We start from the raw sequence: 17,908 nt of genomic DNA, 5'->3' as shown, positions 1-17,908 counted from the left end.
TGAAAAATTTGCAGATGCCTTGCTTTTACACTCATGGTGCCATTATTGGCAGTCATTCAATTAACTTTAAGTGACTAAATGTTTTATTTTTCTTTAATTTTAGTATGGATTCTTCAAAAGGAAAACAAAGGAGGAACTGCTCAAAAATCAAGAAAATACGAATGTAAGTTAGTTTACCTACTAGTATTGTGTATGTATACCCTATATTAACTTGGTTCGGGCCCTAAATAATTGAAAGCACCCCCCCAATAACGATTAGGGGGCAAATTTTAATAAATTTGAGGAATGAAGAAAACGTTAAATCGAATATTATTTTACTTCATCTCTTGTGAATTTATTGTAGATGAAACTATAATCATGGAAACAATTAAAGTTATCAAAAATCTCCACTTAACTCAGTGTTTCCAAACGTTATTTCTGCTAAGCCCCACTTCAACGTTTCATACATCTCCATGCCCTCCCCTCCCCTATAAAAAATTTCTAGTTACCTAATTAATTCTGAAAAAAAAAATGAAATGGTTCAAATAAAAAATGCACATAGGCAATACTATTTTTAATTTAACTTTCGTGTACACATGTGTCATGTACAACTCGGAAGAAAATTAGTGCAATCCTTATGCTATCCTTCGTCTTCAAATGATTTCCAAGACGACTTTTTTGCCCCCCAAAACATTCAAATTGCCCCCCAGTACGCCCGACTTAACTGTTTCCAATTTTACCACACCAAAACAAGAGTGACCGTGAACTATCTGTATCACTCCAAATTTTGAATAATGTATTAAGTACCCATTTCTCTACCCTAACCTAAGATTTATTATATTTTTCAGGAGGGAACTGAAGTGGGTGACATTGATGATGATGATGATTTATAGTCATAATAGTGTATAAAAAGTATTTTATCGAATACGAACGCCTACACACTCCAACCGTTGAGTCAGCGTTGGGCCAGTGGGAACATAAAGTCAAACCAACCTGAAGATATACATAGTCTGCAATGGCAAAATAACATTGTCATTGTATTTAGAAGACTGGAAAAAGAACATCAATTTTGGGACTGACTATCGAATGTCAAGTGACATATAATTGAAAAATAGTTTGGACCAGTTTTCACATCAACCCAGTGATATCCCGTGGGGGTAGGCAGTCCATGCACTGCTTAGGGGTGGCAAATTTAGGAAAAAATGAAAATATTAAATAACAATTAACTGTGGGAATATGTTTCAAAAGTCACAGATGCAATATCATGATTTTACACTATACTCAAGACAAACAGTAGAAAGGGGCAACATAGGATTGGCAATAATACATCACCACATGTCTATTTTATGTGTGAAAGATGATTCAAACTGATTTGTATGAAAAATTAGGAGCATTTTATTACCAACATCTAATTATTAATACACATCGACCGTGTTTAGGAAAAAGGGCGTAACCCTCACAGAGCAAATTTTACAGGAGGGGCAAAAAACGTTTTTTGAATGATTTTAGTTTGATTAGGCACAGTCATTAGGTGCATGATGATTGTTGATTTGGTGTAATTGATTTTCGATCTTATAATAATTAAAGAAGTTATTACAGAAAAATCAATATAATTGAGGTAAATGTTTTTTTTCCTTAAATTAAAACTTAATTAAAGCTCAATTAAAACCTGAATTTAGATAATAATTCGGCATTTGCGGCTTACTTCCTTTTTATAGAATGTGTATTTAGTTGTTAATATCTAATAAAAGCACTTTTCGAAAAATCGAGGGGTTACTCCCTTTTTCCTAAACAAAGTCGACTTCTTGAACTCCTGTGCACCTCATGATGGATCATTTGAAAACGCAACCTCATTAACAGAATAATTTTGAAAACAATTATGTAGAATTTACAATCCAACGGTGATTGATCGAATTTGTTGATTTAACTTTGACGTGTTTTGACTCAACTTGTTTTATTACTTATTGATACCTACTTAATATATTTTTTTTCCATGAATGACTGATCTTACAATATCATGTACTATTGTAAAATTAAATTTATATTCTTTTTTTACGAAGTTTATTTGTACTGAAAAATACTTATTATCATAATAATTATATGATTCAAAAATTGTTAGGTGCACCCACCTATTTTACTAGGTATCTTAAATTGGCAATAGTTGCAACAACAATCTTGAAAAAATGATATATTCGTGTACTGCCAAAAGTTGGTAAGTCAATAATTTAGGTATTTAGAGTTAACAACGGATTCTGTGTCTATAATTATATAAATACGTATGCTAGAAAAACAATCAAGGTCATGTGATATATAAAAATGCGTATAAAGCATGAAGAAATAAGCATCGTGCCTGAGGACATGTCAAACTTGCAAATTACAATTACTCCATAACATGATTTTGAGACTTACCAAAATTTCGCAGTCACCCCACGAATCATCTACTGATGATTGGTGCATTTCTATGAAAACTACTCTCAAACAGCAATGGCTGCGTACCTAATACGTCTATACGTATAGTCTTAAGTTATAGTGCCATTAAATGATAGCCCAAACCCAGACTAGTTGTATAGACTTAATGCATCATTCCATTTTCAAAAAAATAAATGTCATATTTCAAGTATCACACTTTTATGTTTGCTCAAAATTTGTTGTCTGTGATTATTTTGTATATTGTCTTATTTTACCTATTTTTAAAAATAGGTAAAAAATAATCATAGATACCAACTTAACTAGGTTTAGTCAGAAAATATGTACGGTGATATTAGAATTTAAATAATATCTGTTCTTAATATAATAAATACATCATCTTATAATATGCATTTAAAAATTGGTCACCAAGCAAAACAACATTATAGGCATAAAACCCAAAGAGTAGCGTGCTGTGAGCATGCGACATCAATGCCACGCCACTTCTATTCTGTGTGTTTCCTGCCTAAATTTATATTCTAAAATACTGAAAATATGCAGTTATATATTGTACTATACATATAATATTACAAGGCACACTATTAGTAAGGCCAGGACACTAAATTGTAAACTTCAATCGTAGTGGTAGGTATTGCTCATACTTCAAATGTAATATGGTATACGAAATATGCAATCGAATTTATTGTGATCAAGTTACCGCATTGTTCAACAACTAGCACTACCATCGTAATTAGCAATTGAGTGCCACGGCCTGTAAATTATAGTCAGCCTTGATAATATTATTATAACATATCCCAGAAATTGTAGATTTCACATTTAGATTTATAATTATTGTTAGGTGACCGAATAAAAAACATTTTAACATTCGATAATATTTTAATCTTTGTACATACTTATCAACTACTTAATAGTTCTGTAATTATATTTTTGTGCCAAAAATTAAAGTACTTAATCAAAACAAAAACTGTATTTTTATTCACGAAACCAAACCATCTATCTATCCATATAATATAAAAGTCAAAATATGTTTGTTTGATTTCTTCCTTTTCCTACTTAACCCCAACAGACAATCTACATATAAATAATTACAAGATAAAAAGAACTTTTTATAGGTATACAACGTTTATAAATTTTCTGTTGAATTATTAGGCATATCGCCCTTATGATATCCGAAAAATATTTAACATAATTTGATATTTTTTAATGATTATTCAGCGCTCCGGTTCTTGGTTCCGGTTTTGCTATCCATTCTGCCCTTTCCTATCCTATCCATCCTGTATCCATATCCTCACCCATACCCAGACGCACCTTCCTTCATAATTCCTACCCTACAGCCCATTTTCTATACGTTACAATTGATGATTGATGATTACAATTTATGACCAAAGAAAGAAACCGCCTGAATATTTCCGTAAGAGGAGACCTTCGTTTGTTCCTCGCAAAAATTGAGCCAGATATCCAGTATTTAGTTTCGCAGCAGTCTGACGCAGAATGCGTCAAGAAGATTTGGAAGAATCATTTCTGCGGAGTGCTGAACTGCCCATCCCCTTTAGATCTCTCTGACATATCTGCGAAAGCTTTACTTTTGGACATTCCCCGAGCGACCGACATTTCCGATTGCCCGCCTACGCACACCGAGATAAAATCGGCTGTGAAAAGGCTCAAGAACGGAAGGGGGGAGACGGGATTTATCCTGAATTCCTCAAGTACAGCCTGAGCGCAATCCTGCACCCTATGTTTCATCTGATGACAAAGGTGTGGGAAGAAGAGCGCTGTCCAAGGGACTGGGTGAACGGTGAAATCATCACACTTCATAAAAAAGGTGACCCTCTAAGCTGCGACAATTACCGAGGCATTACGCTACTCAGTGTTCCGGGAAAGATTTTGGCAAACATCCTCTTGATGAGAATAAGGGACCCAATAATGCACGTCCTCAGGAAAAACCAAGCCGGGTTTCTACCTGGTCGAGCGTGTGCAGACCAAATCCACAACCTTCAATGTCTTCTCCAGCAGAGCCATGAGCGGAACAGTCCGATGGCTTGCTGCTTTGTGGATTATGAGAAGGCTTTCGACAGTCCGCACCACCCCTCCCTCCGGATGATACTGGGAGCATACGGGATTCCTCCCAAGATCGTTGCCATAATCATTGCCTGCACGAAAATAGCGAATGCTATGTCAAAATTGGAGACACTGTCACGGAATGGTTCGGGTCACGACCGGAGTCAGACAGGGTTGTGTCCTTGCACCGTTTCTCTTCATCATTCTCTTTGACTTCATACTACGGAAATCAATACCACCCAACCGAGGCATACCTGTTACCCCCACGGTGAAGCTAAGCGACCTGGAATACGCTGATGACGCTGTCCTATTCGACAATTCAATCTAAGGCATTCAAGAGACGATCGACAGGTTGCATAACAACTCCTCTCGCGTTGGTTTGAAAATCAACGCGAAGAAAACCAACGTCTTGTGTAAAATAGCACCTGTCCTGATCCAGATTTCCCTCTGATTAGCGACGGACAAAACATCGAGAGCGTCGACAGCTTCAAGGGTTCACATCACGGGAGATGGCATTTCGCAGAAAGAGCTCGCTATCCGAATGGGAATGGCTGGAGCAACATTCAACTCGATGCGAAATGTCTGGGACTCACGATTGTACTCGGTCAAAACCAAATGCCGCCTATTCGACGCTTGCATTCTGACGGTGCTGCTTTACGGTAGCGAATCATGGCACCTTACGAAGGCTCAGAGCAACCGTATACTGAGCTTCGAAAACAGATGTTTGCGACGAATACTGGGTTTGCGGTGGTATGACTTTAGGAGCAACGAGGAGATAAGAGAACGCACCAAGCAGCCTCTCATCACACTGAAAGTGAAGAGGCGACATTGGACCTGGCTCGGCCACGTGCTGCGGATGCCAAACGAGAACTTCAACCTGGCTTGCCTGTGCTTCAAGCCGACCGGATTCCGCCGTCCTGGAAGGCCGCTAAATACAATCTACAGAGTGTATACGGCGGAGCTACGGGATGCTGGTTTGACCTGGAACGAAGCAAGATTACTGGCGAGCGACAGGGATTCTTGGAGGCGTCGCGTGGTGTCCATATTCTCCAGTTAAGGGGCGGATATGGCAAACTTACATACTGCAGTCTGCAATTTAGAAGAAATCTTTATTTAGCTACGTATTTTTTTCGACTTATACGAGGTATAAATGAGAACTCTGCCATTCTGGGCAGTGTTGACCTGTGTGTCCCTGATAACTATCTTAGAAATAGAGACCATCAGTTGTTTATTCTCCCAAGGTGCAGAACCAACCTGCCACTGGTAATCCCAATTGGGAGGGCGATAACTATGTTCAACGAAATTGCTTCGGGTGTTGATATATTCCACTTACGTGAGAATGAGTTCAGGTGGACGTTGTTTTATAAATTCTTAAAATAGGGTCTGCTTAACCCATCCGGTGTACTTCCTTGTACCTATCTAATTTATCTACTGATCTATCTCTTTTTTTATGTAATACTGTTTTATATTTCTTTGTTTCTAAATGTCATGTTGAGAACGTATTAAACTTATAATTTGTAATGTCCACAATATGATAAAAAATTAATTAGTTGAAATTGAAAAGAAGTTTCGCAGCATCGGCCTCATAGATCACATTAATAATTTAATTAATTAAATGTAATTTCATCAGACTTCATGCTTCTATGTATGTAAAGTATAAATAAAAAAAAAATAGATTTAACTACAGTAAGTTGTTTTATAAAGATTTATTCTGCCACACTTATCGTAAGTCTGACATACAGTATTTGGTAAGTTATTATATGCTTTAACTTGCTGTAACTTTCCTTGAGTTACTTCCCTACTCTATAAATCACCATTACTGTGGAACCGTTGGGAGGTTAGAAAATTTTACTACCTACTTACTAACAGAGATACAAAAGTGGGCGGTATGTATAAAAAAGTTGACTACCCCAGCATTACACTATATTTGTGACGAAATACAAAGAAACATACTTTTACAGAATTCTTATATTATAATGTTAAAGTAGCGATCGCTAATTTTCTTAGACAAATTTATACATTTATACATACATTTATGTTGATTACAGTGACCACATAAGGTAAAACAAATAATTTATTATCACTAATACGATAAAGGCGGTAAGTTTTTTTTTAAATGTGGGAAAAGAATATCCTGAATCAAAGATTGCTCATAAAAAATGATGTGGTGTAGTGCTGTGTAGGGAATCCAATCCCGAGCCAAAATTCTGATCCCGGGACTTCGGGATTACAATTTAACAATCCCGGGATTGGTATTGGCATACTGATGCGTTTAAAAATAATAAATGTAAAAAATCTTAACACCACTGCACATTTATGTACTGATATATAACTATATTCTAAAACATTAGAGCGAGAGGTTTAAAAGAATACTATTTCATGTAATAAAAATACTTTATGCAGTCATCAAATGTTTAAAATAAATATAAAGGATAATAAGGCTTCAAAATTATATAAATAGATTATCTACAATGTTTAAGGTATGTCCAGGATCATGTTTTGAAAATAGAACAAAAGCTCCATTTTGACCTACGCTGAGCATGTACCCCATTAATATAAAAAATTTATATTTACAAATAACATTGATAAATTCGGTGAAAAATAAATCAAGTATAATTATTCATACTATTTAAGACATTTATTGTCAATATTGTATACGTTGAATCTTGGAAATACATAAGTTTAATGGAGTAATATAAATAATAATGTGAATTTAATATGAGATTGCTGTTTCTGATAGTAAAGACTTGAATGAATGACTACGTGTTTGTGCGTCAACTGGTTGGTTTCTTTTTTCTATCGTATTTAATTTTTAAGCTGGATCCTATGCATATTGTATTAGCCGAAGAAAAATAAATTTGGACGTAATCACTTTTTATGTCAATGATGGACGAAGCATCTAGACAAAAAAATGACACTCACTTTTTGTCGGGTCTGCCGAATGGCATAATCTGTTCTAACGCCATTACAATAAACGTGATATTGCTATAAATTTCCGATGCGTGATATCGCATAATGGAAATTGCGTGACGTCTACATATACATGTGCGAATGTCGCTATTGCGCGAATTTACTTGCTAGCTACTGTACTGAGTGCGTTGTCCATTAATAATGTCATTGTTTTATGTGACTTTAAATCTTAGACTATCTACTATGGCTACTAGTAGACTTTAAATAATCGGTTTCTGTACATCGTTAGAGTTTTAAGCATTGTTTTCGTGTGATTTTGGAGCATTTTATAAGTTATAGACCATTTCCACATATAATATAGACGTATTTTTTTATACTTATATACTTTGACCAAATGTGGACATAACGGTTTTTGTTATTAGACGCCTCATACCTATATGTAAATCAACAGGGTGGATTTTTAATACTCCAGCACTCGAAATAGAAAAATTTACGAACCGGAGCGCTCGTCAATTTTCTGGAAATATTAACATACTCGTAGTTATCTAATTTTATGTGTGTTTTATAAAAATAATTGTTGACTCGATTTTTTATTATTATGGCCATTCTAGCTCAAGGATTAAAATTATTTTTTCCACGAGACGGAACAACGATGTTGCCTGTAGACTTGAATGTTGACTTGAATGGATTAGCGAGATTTAAAATAGTAAAGCAAATCATGGTGTACTTATGGCCTTTCCGCTTCATATTGAAACTGCCGTAAAACGTATGAGATCATGGTTGAATTACTTTGTCAATAGTGCGAAGCATTGTTTTTTCCAATCTTTCTCATTTTTATTAATTTATGTGAAAAAATAAAATGAATCGGCAACTTGCACATGGGTATAAATCAAACTTCATTCAAATGTACTTAGTTATTTGTTATTAAAAGTATTTTTTCTGTTATATTTTCGTTTTTATTTTATTTTTCATAAAAATTGATAAAAAAATCAATCCCGAAATTTTCGGGTTATGTTTATCAATCCCGGGATTCATAGGTATCGAAATTAGCGATCCCTAGTGCTGTGCCATGAAAATATAATGATATTACTTGTAGGTGGGTATTGATACTTATTATCAAGTGCAGTCATCAAATGTTTAAAATAAATATAACGGATAATAAGGCTTCAAAATTATATAAATACATTATCTACAACGTTTAAGGTATGTCCAGGATCATGCTTCGAAAATAGAACAAAAGCTCCATTTTGACCTACACGCTGAGCATGTCCCCCCTTATTAACCAGTGCGCACGGAAGTTCAGTTGGCCGCCGAAACTAAAGATGCACCCCCTGTGTCTCACCTACCGCTCCTGGTACACGATTTTAGTCTGTACCGAAGCCATAATCGAAGCGACGCGCCGTCATTATATCGATTATCGATAATAATGCTTAAACCTTTGCGATCGCAGGCTAAAAATTTCATCATATAATATTGGCAAGTTTTGTGAAGAAGAAAACAGAGACACGGATCGCCCTTAATTCCTCAAGAGAGCAGATTAATGTACTTATCGCAAAAATGGCATGTAAGAAGTTACTGTATTAGCACCGTCAAAAAATCCCTACTTTTGGGGAAAACATATTTATTTTATAAATTTAAATTTGTATGTTTTAGTCATTTAGTGCAGTGCTCCGCAACCGGTGTGCCGTGAGACGACGCTAAGTGTGCCGCGGCGCATTGCCCAAAAAAAAATACATAAAATAATTTTGTACATTATACAATACTTAATTAATAGCCAAATTTTCTTACATGGCTGGTAATATATTTGAGCACCTGTATTAACTTAATAAAACAATGCAAGGTCAGAATTAAATATATTGACGTGTTCTGATAAAGTAGAAGGAGTTAAGACGAGGATATCTACAAATGTAGCAAATGACCTACCAGACCATCATTGAAAATAAACAATAATTAATTTTGGATCCGTCTCAAAAACAGTTAACTTTACTGCAAAATAAATTTAATCCTTACTTTCATACAATCAATATGACTGGATTCAAAACCCTTTTGCAACCAATGCTGAAAATTCTATAGAAGCGCTTTCCTTATAAATTCGAGGGGAATTGGTTGTATTGAGAAACGACGGGACGCTAAAACTGACCTTCGCCGATGTTCCATTGGCTATTTTCTGGATTTCGCTTAATAAAGAATATCCTCCGATTTCCGACAAGGCTATCGCAGTTCAGTTTCCATTTCTTATGACATATCTAGGTGAGCAAAGTTTTTCAACTCAAGTTATAATTAAAAATAATTAGCAGTCTTGCTTGAAGGGTCTTGACCGAGAACTTCGTGTTGCTCTTTCAAATATCAAGTCAAGATATATAAAACTTTTGCGTTCATTGAAACAAGCTCAGTTATCACATTAATTAGTTATTATATTGATAATACAAATACATGGAAATAAGTACAATTTTAGTATCGTCGTGTGTTATGTTGTTTGTATATTTAATTATTTATCAAATAAAAAAACATAAGTAAATTAATGTAATTTTGGTGCATGGCCCCACAAGAGGGGAGCTGACTGGGCTCTAGCCTGTGGGCCCAGGCTTAGGGGGAGGCGGCGTGGCAGGTCAACCAGATAAGTGAGATAAACACAAATTACAAATTTGAATTAATAGTAAAAAAAAGTTCGTACTTAGTATTTTAAAAGATTCGATTGTAGGATACAATTTATTATTATTTTGTCAAAACTCGACAAATGATAAAATTATTCTCAACCCGACAACTATCCATAATTATTCAAGTGGATGTATTAATAAATACAAAAAATCGCTAAACATACAATCAATATCATTAATTTTACCTCGAACACCATTTTAAAAATGCTATCTTAGATTATCACACTGTCTTTAACCTTAGGGATAGGTAGGGGGGCCGCCAAAATCCTGGCTTGGGGTCCCCCTTCAAGATGTGGGGTCCATGTTTTGGTGTATAAATTGTTTTACCTGTGATGTGCCGTGGAATTCTGAGAAGACCTTTGGTGTGCCGTGGATGAGAAAAGGTTACTGAGCACTAATTTAGTGGTATATATTTTGTTAGTAATGTATCCATAAAACACATTTCTTAGATATTGGATCTTCAGGATTTCACGAATCGGAGCTACGTTCCAGTCCATTTCGATCGCTGAGTAGAGGTCTTCTTCAGGTACTGTACTATTTTATTTAATAGTTTTTTTTTCATAAGTAACAAGGTTGTCGATTTCTGAAAACATTTGATTAACGTAAAAACCCAATGCATTTTATTTGCAATGATCAGTCAGTGGAATGTGGATGTCCAATATGCATCGCGGTCATGTGCAGTAGATGCGATTGCAACTCCGTGTAGTGAGTGTGTTTGTGCGATATAAATAATTTTATTAAAACAGCATTGATAAAAAAATGTGTTTATTGATTTTGAAAATCAAAACTAACGAATCTAGTCGTTGTGACTGAAGTTTTAGAACTCTGCTACATTCTTGCACTCATACGGCGATAGAAACAGTGACGTGCCGTAGGAGTAGGCACGTCGTGCGTTGCACAGTGGCAAAGGGTGGAGATAGGTTTTTAAGATCCGCCATAAATAGTCCACACTAAACTTTGCCAGTCATATGTATTTGTTTTCATTGAACTAAGAATTCAATTTGCAAATGGTGCTGGTTAGTTTTTAAAATTCAATGAAACTCTGCCTAAACCAAACCATAATAGTTTAGGTATTCTATGGGCGATTCGACAAGAATAGTGCACACTTTTTCAGTCATACTTATATTTTGTTGTCGTTGAATTAATAATACAAATTACTACATTATGGTGTTGGTTCGTTTATTTAATTAATTATTAAGCCCTGCCTAAAACAAACCATAATCGATAAAAAATATTCTTCTATGTTTGGTTTAATGGCATCATTTTAAATATTTTATAGACAAACGAATATTTTTTGACTATTGTCTACTATGGATTGGATTAGGTAGGGTTTTTATGGATTAGGGACCCGACCCGGTAACTTCAGTAGGTATATTAAAAAAATATTTTCCTTATAGAGCAGTGACGTCCCGTGGGGGTAGGCAGATTGAGCTTCGCTTGGGGGCGGCAGTTACTCGAAGGGCGGCAAATCGAGGATAATCATTTGGAATATATAGGAACAGCTACCTAAACTTAATAATAACGAAATTATTTTTCCATTAAAAAATTCAGTTCACTGGTTTTGTCGGGTTCGCGATTTCCTTCCGTGCCAGTCTGATATTTTGTTAGTAATATATCCATACAACACATTTCTTAGATATTGGACTCATGAAAGGATGATAAAAATACTGTATAAAAACATGGGGCGGCATTTTGTGCGCTGCCTAGGGGCGGCATTTTATCTAGGTACGTCACTGCTTAAGAGCTTATCATACTGCATTACAATGATAAAAATAAACAATGAAGCATTGTTTATTTAATTATGACTAAAGCAATCAACGGACGCTTATATTTTTTGTTTGTTTGTCTTTGAATTTTAAAATAGTTTTCATATTTTTATACATTATAATATTCCTATTTTATTAGTTACCTAAATAACAACACTTTTAATGTAAATGTGCAATAAAATGGATTAAACTTAAATGTGGCTAATGACTATAAATTACTGATAAAGTATAACATTCGATGAAGTATAAACTATTTGAAATCGAAACAATGGAAGTGTTTTCAGTGACAATGCTGTTGAAAACGATTATAGTTTTCAGCAGCTGTTTACAGTGTGTACGTGGCTTTAGTTACAATACGAACGCGAGGACAGTTTTCTCACCTGAGCAACCATCTCGGAACCGTTCCTATTTTGGATATTCTATAGTTCTCAGAGCTGGAGACAGCCCCTTGTAAGCATTGCAATTGAAATAATTTACATTTATATACAATTAATTACGCGATGTCATAGACATTGCCAATCAGCTGAAACGGAGATGGGCGGGGCACATTGCTCGCCGAAAGGACGGCCGCTGGACAAATGCCGTCGTCCAATGGTGCCCAAGGGGCACGAAACGGCTACAGGGTCGCCCTAAAAGCCGCTGGATTGACGAACTGATATAGTTCGGCGGAAATACGTGGCAGTGAACGACACAGGACCGAGAGAGTTGGAAGAAGCTTGGGGAGGCCTACATCCAGCAATGGATCGACCCCGGCTGATGATGATGTTTTAGCGACAATTCTTTCAATATGAAATAATTATTACATTCAATGTATGAGCCATAATTAGTGTAGCACTACGATCAAAATAATTCACAATTTTGTGCCAGGGTCTTACTATATAGCAGGGGTGGCCACACTTTTTTTTTCTAGGATCGACTAGTTGAAAAAATTATTTATGGCGATCGACTGATATAACTTGCGATTATCATGCGAGAACAAAAAAACCCATTTTTTATAATTGAAATATGTATTTTGAAAACAGATATTTTATACTTATAAAAAATAATGATACAGAAACATCGAATTAACGACAATAATATACTTAAGTTATGTTATTTTGTCTTTCACTTTCACTTCAAAAAATTGAAGTACTTATTCTAAAATACTACTTCTTAAACATTTACTGTAATTTCGACATACTTACACAATTTACCTGTTTATCGAATATTAGAAATTTTGTAGTAGCCAAGTAACATGCAAGCTTTCGCCAGGAAACATACTTAAAATACATTCTATACAATATGAATAATAATTATCATTTAATTACATCAATAATCATATCACATTTTCTCGGCGCAATCCGCTGTCATTTTAACAGACTCCAAAAGCGCTTTACAACATCTTGCCGCAGCAACTCGCTCACATAACAGTAAAACCATAGCATACCACATCCTTGACCAGATCGACGCCAAGAAAAATAGAGGAGGAGATCTATGCCTTCAATGGATCCCATCGCACATGGGCATTGAGGGCAATGAAAGGGCAGATGTTCTGGCAAAGGAAGCCGGCCATTCAGGGGTACCAAATCAGTGGATACCAGAAAACCTGGACTGGAATGAGGCTATAAAGAAAATGTGCCATAGTATGTGGATAGATTTTCACCATAGGGCATCATTAGGAAAGGGGAAATGGAGTAAGTCGATTCTACCATCACCACGAGAGGTGCCCTGGTTTATAGAGTCTTCTTTGACGAAGAATGAGCTTAAGATAATACTGAGGCTAAGAACAGGGCACACCATGGGCAAAAGATTTGATGTCCTCATGGGAAGAAGCAAATCGCAGCTCTGCGATGAATGTCATGTTTTAGAGGACATTGTACATATAGCACTGCAATGCCCCAAATATGAAATTCACAGAGTACAGCTGCGAATTGCAGATATCTATGAGAATGTCGACGAATTGAAGGGTGTCCTGGCGGTGGGTAAGACGGAAGAGCTAGGCAAAATTGTAAAGTTATTTAACAGAATAGGAGTGAGGACCTGATCGACGGATCCCCTTCTAGAAGAGAAGAGGCGATATGACAGCGAGTCGCAGTCAAAGCCTCGGTAAAATCACAAAAAAAAAAATCATATCACATCAAATTGCATCGCACAGCCATGTATTTTACTATTCGAGCAAATTTGTGGTTTGTGTTTTCTTATTTAACTGGTCGACCCGGTACGCCGGGCTCCCCTCAGGATAGAGCCATGTCAGCCCCCCATTGTGGGAGTCATGCCCGCTGGTGTATAATGCAATGATGACTGATAAAAGTGGGTACTGTTTCCTCATTTTTACATAAAGTAATAAACCCGACATGTTTCCCATAGCAGGAGCTACATAAGTCGTTACCGATACTAGTTTATGAATAGGAAATCGAATACGATTAATATATATCTTCTCTTTTGGATCGTTCCTCCATTGGTAAAACTGTTAATAATTATTCTTCTGAAGCAAACATGTCTTTAAAACCCAATCGAATAAAAACGCATAGTTGTGCAATATCCATGTAATCTACGGACTCGTCAAATTGCAAGGATAGGAATTTACATTTATTTTTCAATTTCAATTTATTTATTTTTAACATATTGCGGACATTACAAATTATAAGTTTAAGACGTTCGCAACATGACATTTAGAAACAAAGAAATATAAAACAGTAAGTGTTATATAAAAAGAGAGATAGATAGTTTGTTATTAAACAGTAGAAATATGTACATACAAAAATATTAATTAGATAGGTACAAGGAAGTGCACCGGATGAGTTAAGCAGACCCTATTTTCTGTACTGTCTGGCAAGTACACATAATTGTTTTTCAATTTGTGTGTGAGTCAGGGTATGGACCTAATAGGTTGAGCAAGTGGCTGACATCAATTTCTCGTAAAAACAAAATCTGTCAATACAAACCTCTACTCTGTGGAGGCCCATATGATCCTATTAGGATCGGACATGGTCGGGAAAAAAAATACTGTATAAAAAATGGGGCGGCATTGTCGCGCTGCCTAGGGGCGACATTTTGTCTAGGGACGTCACTGACAGTTCCCCGTGAGTTTTTTTATCGGAAACAGATGACCGTATACTATATGGTCTAAAATTTTATTAGATTCAATATGAACATTAATTATTCAATTGTCATATCTGATTTTGGCAAAATTCATGAATTTATTCAAGAATAAAAACCTAACCTAACAAATAATCCAGTATATCGGTTATTTTCAAATAAAATTTGTTGCTGACTTCCTGTAAAGTGTTAATCGACAAGAACCGTGTTTTATTTAGACATGAATTTTATGCCTATAGGTAGATACTATACGACCCAAAGAGGTTGGACGGTCTTTAATATACGGCCATTCGCACCGTGGGTGTAAAACCAAGGCATCTGTAAAAGACATATTTTGGATATGTCTGGGTTTGAAGTCTTCGTTTTGTTAGGAGAAATAGAGTTTTTAAAAACACCATAATATTTGGTTTTTATCTACATTATATTGCATGTTTTTTCAATTACTTCACTTTTACATTATCAAGTTCACGACTTTTGCAGTTGTTTTGCATTTAATCTCGAAATTGAAAAAATTGCAGATACCTTGGTTTTACACTCACGGTGCGAATATTTCCAATACAACATTTTTCACGGTAAAGTGTGATACGGCGAACTGCGTACGTACAAGTTTCCGGACACGCTTTTGACTGGGGTGCAAATTAGTGACTACAATTGGATATTTATTGGTCAAGTTGATCGATTTCTTCGCGGATGTTTTGTTTCGGTTGTTTATTTTTTGTCAGATTGTTTGGGCAAGCCCGTTGCATTGAGCAGCCAAGAAGAAAACAATCTGGCGCTGGTGAATCGAGTAAACGAGGTGGTCAATATTGATAACGCCAGAGTTTATCACAATACACAAATTACATTGGCAAATTCTCATGCCAACCGTCTGATCCGACCGTCTGTCGTCACTGGAGTCGTGACTAGAGTTGGGTTTTGGGAATTTCCCGACGGGAATTCTCGAGAATTTTTCGAGATTTTCCATCCCGAGTCTCGAGAATTGAAATTACCTAAATAAAAAAAAACATATTTTTTTGGAATTTGTCTGTTTTTACACTAATTTTAGGATTTTTTACATGTTTGTTAAATTCTCTCAATATCTCCAGAATTCTCGAGAATTCCTTTCTGGAAATCCCGAATCTCGAGAATTCAAAATTTCATCATTTCGGGAAATCCCGAATCTCGACATTGAGATTTATAATTAATTTGATTAATACAAAACAAAAATAATATCCTAGTAAATACAACCACCAACTTTACTCGTTATGTACTTGTCTAAATTTCATTAGTTGCTTTACTTATAATTATTTTTTAATTAACTTTTTCTTTTATTCAACGAATAATTCACAAGATTTAAGAATGTACCATTCTAATTATTGAACATACATAATTTTGAAAAACACTTCAGAGAAAATATCGTCTCTGTTCTGGCATAACACACTAACTGGAGAATACTAGTTTTCAGTAATTTGACTTTGAAGTTGTTAAAATGTTTGAAATGGTCTATCATGTGAGTTTATTAAGTAATCGTAAAAAGAATGACTTTAAAATAAAGACTGTTTATTTATTAAGAAGGTTTCCAGACGGTAAAGTTTAAAATAAGGAACATTTTGGTATAACTATGTCAATATGTATTTTTTTAGAATTAGTGTCTTCTGCCAGAACAGTGACGACATATTATTATAACAGCTGTTATGTGGCATTCAAATTGGGCTTACAAACTATTAGTGAGTGAACCTTATCAGTAGCTTTGACTCTGGCTGGAAACAATAAGTTCATTGTCTTACATGTTCAATCATGTTTCCTTTTTGGTTTGTTTCATCATTGCAAGCAAGTCCTGACCAGTGACGGCTCGTCCATATGCACTGCTGAACTGCAGCACCCCCAAGCAAATTGAGAAAAATGTAATATTATAATATACATAAATTTATGTATATTATATGAAAATATCAATATTATTTAAAAGTGTTAAGCTTGCCCACGCACCGATACATCCAATAATAATTATCACAACCGCGATGAAAGTGATGCATCACGTGATTTCATGCGGCACCATGAGGGGGGGGGCGGGGAGCGGGGTTCACCGCTCTGAGCTTAGAGCGGAATGCAGAAACATTTATCATAACTAAAATTTCCTCAGCAGAAAACACTATGCAGAATCATTTTCCTTAGTTAAGATCACATATATTGAAAATAATACCATATTTAAAAATTCTCTTTCCTATAGTTTAGGTAAATTATTTTATAATTGTTAAACGATGACAAAAATATGACAACTGCATTTTATAAATGCAATAACTATAAATATATATTAATATTTAATTATAATACTCTTATGTTTCCGTTATAAGTCATTATATTACGTAATTCCACAGGCACCGCAAGATATTTTTTTAACATGCTAACACTAGCGTCAAGTGTTATTCTATCATCTTGTATTTCTGCGGGCTGGCGTATAAAAGTAAAATAATATTCTGCAAGTACATGCCAAACGAATTAACACTATCAATATCCATATTGAGATACATTGCTAAATGAATTTGAGTGTATGGACTGTTTTATAGACATGCGAATTTATTTTCACAGCAGCTGTCAGTGGTAAATGGTAATACAGAGGGGGCGTTTTTATAACAAAAGTAGTCTATGGTTAAGGATTCCTTAACTCTATACTCAGTATAGTCTATAGTTAAGTCATGCTTTCGGCAACTTATCCTTAGGATCGAAATCTTGGATTCTGCATAGGGCTCTTAGTCTGGTACTGCCGCTTACACAGTAATACTAATACGAAAATACTATTTTCGTGTTGCGAACGTTGTCGGAACAAAAACTCTGAGCTAGTAGCGACAGATGTCGAGAGCAACTAAAATGTGATAGACTTTCTTTCAAGGAAAAAAGACAGAAGAATCAAATTTATAATGAAATAAAAAACACTTATGATATTTAATTTTAATAATGTTGATGAAAATAACCATTTATTTTTATTTTTAATCAACCGCAGCACCCCCAGATATAATATCCACGAGCCGCCACTGGTCCTGACATCTAAAAATTGCG

The 17,908-nt window shown here is 35.3% G+C and overlaps 2 protein-coding genes across 2 annotated transcripts in view; both read left to right on the top strand.

Moving 5' to 3' along the window:
• LOC147074209 (integrin alpha-PS3-like) overlaps window positions 1-3,355 on the top strand; it is a 45,133-nt gene extending 41,778 nt beyond the window's left edge. The window contains exons 23-24 of the mRNA XM_085944020.1: window positions 104-163; window positions 828-3,355. Of these exons, the coding sequence (XP_085800146.1) occupies window positions 104-163; window positions 828-872 (105 nt within the window). The 3' untranslated portion in view covers window positions 873-3,355. The remainder of the gene's footprint in view (window positions 1-103; window positions 164-827) is intronic.
• Window positions 3,356-10,666: 7,311 nt separating this feature from the next.
• The window catches only part of LOC147074208 (integrin alpha-PS3-like), a 75,591-nt gene continuing 68,349 nt past the window's right edge, over window positions 10,667-17,908 (top strand). The window contains exons 1-2 of the mRNA XM_085944018.1: window positions 10,667-10,748; window positions 11,937-12,247. Coding sequence (XP_085800144.1) covers window positions 12,036-12,247 — 212 coding nt within the window. The 5' untranslated portion in view covers window positions 10,667-10,748; window positions 11,937-12,035. The remainder of the gene's footprint in view (window positions 10,749-11,936; window positions 12,248-17,908) is intronic.

Source organism: Rhyacophila brunnea, unplaced genomic scaffold (assembly GCF_057557595.1).
Source record: "Rhyacophila brunnea isolate RB1 unplaced genomic scaffold, BYU_Rbru_1.0 scaffold_16, whole genome shotgun sequence".
Classification (NCBI taxonomy): domain Eukaryota; kingdom Metazoa; phylum Arthropoda; class Insecta; order Trichoptera; family Rhyacophilidae; genus Rhyacophila; species Rhyacophila brunnea.
Note: the sequence above shows the minus strand (reverse complement) of the source record. Positions and strands in the feature narration are given on the sequence as shown.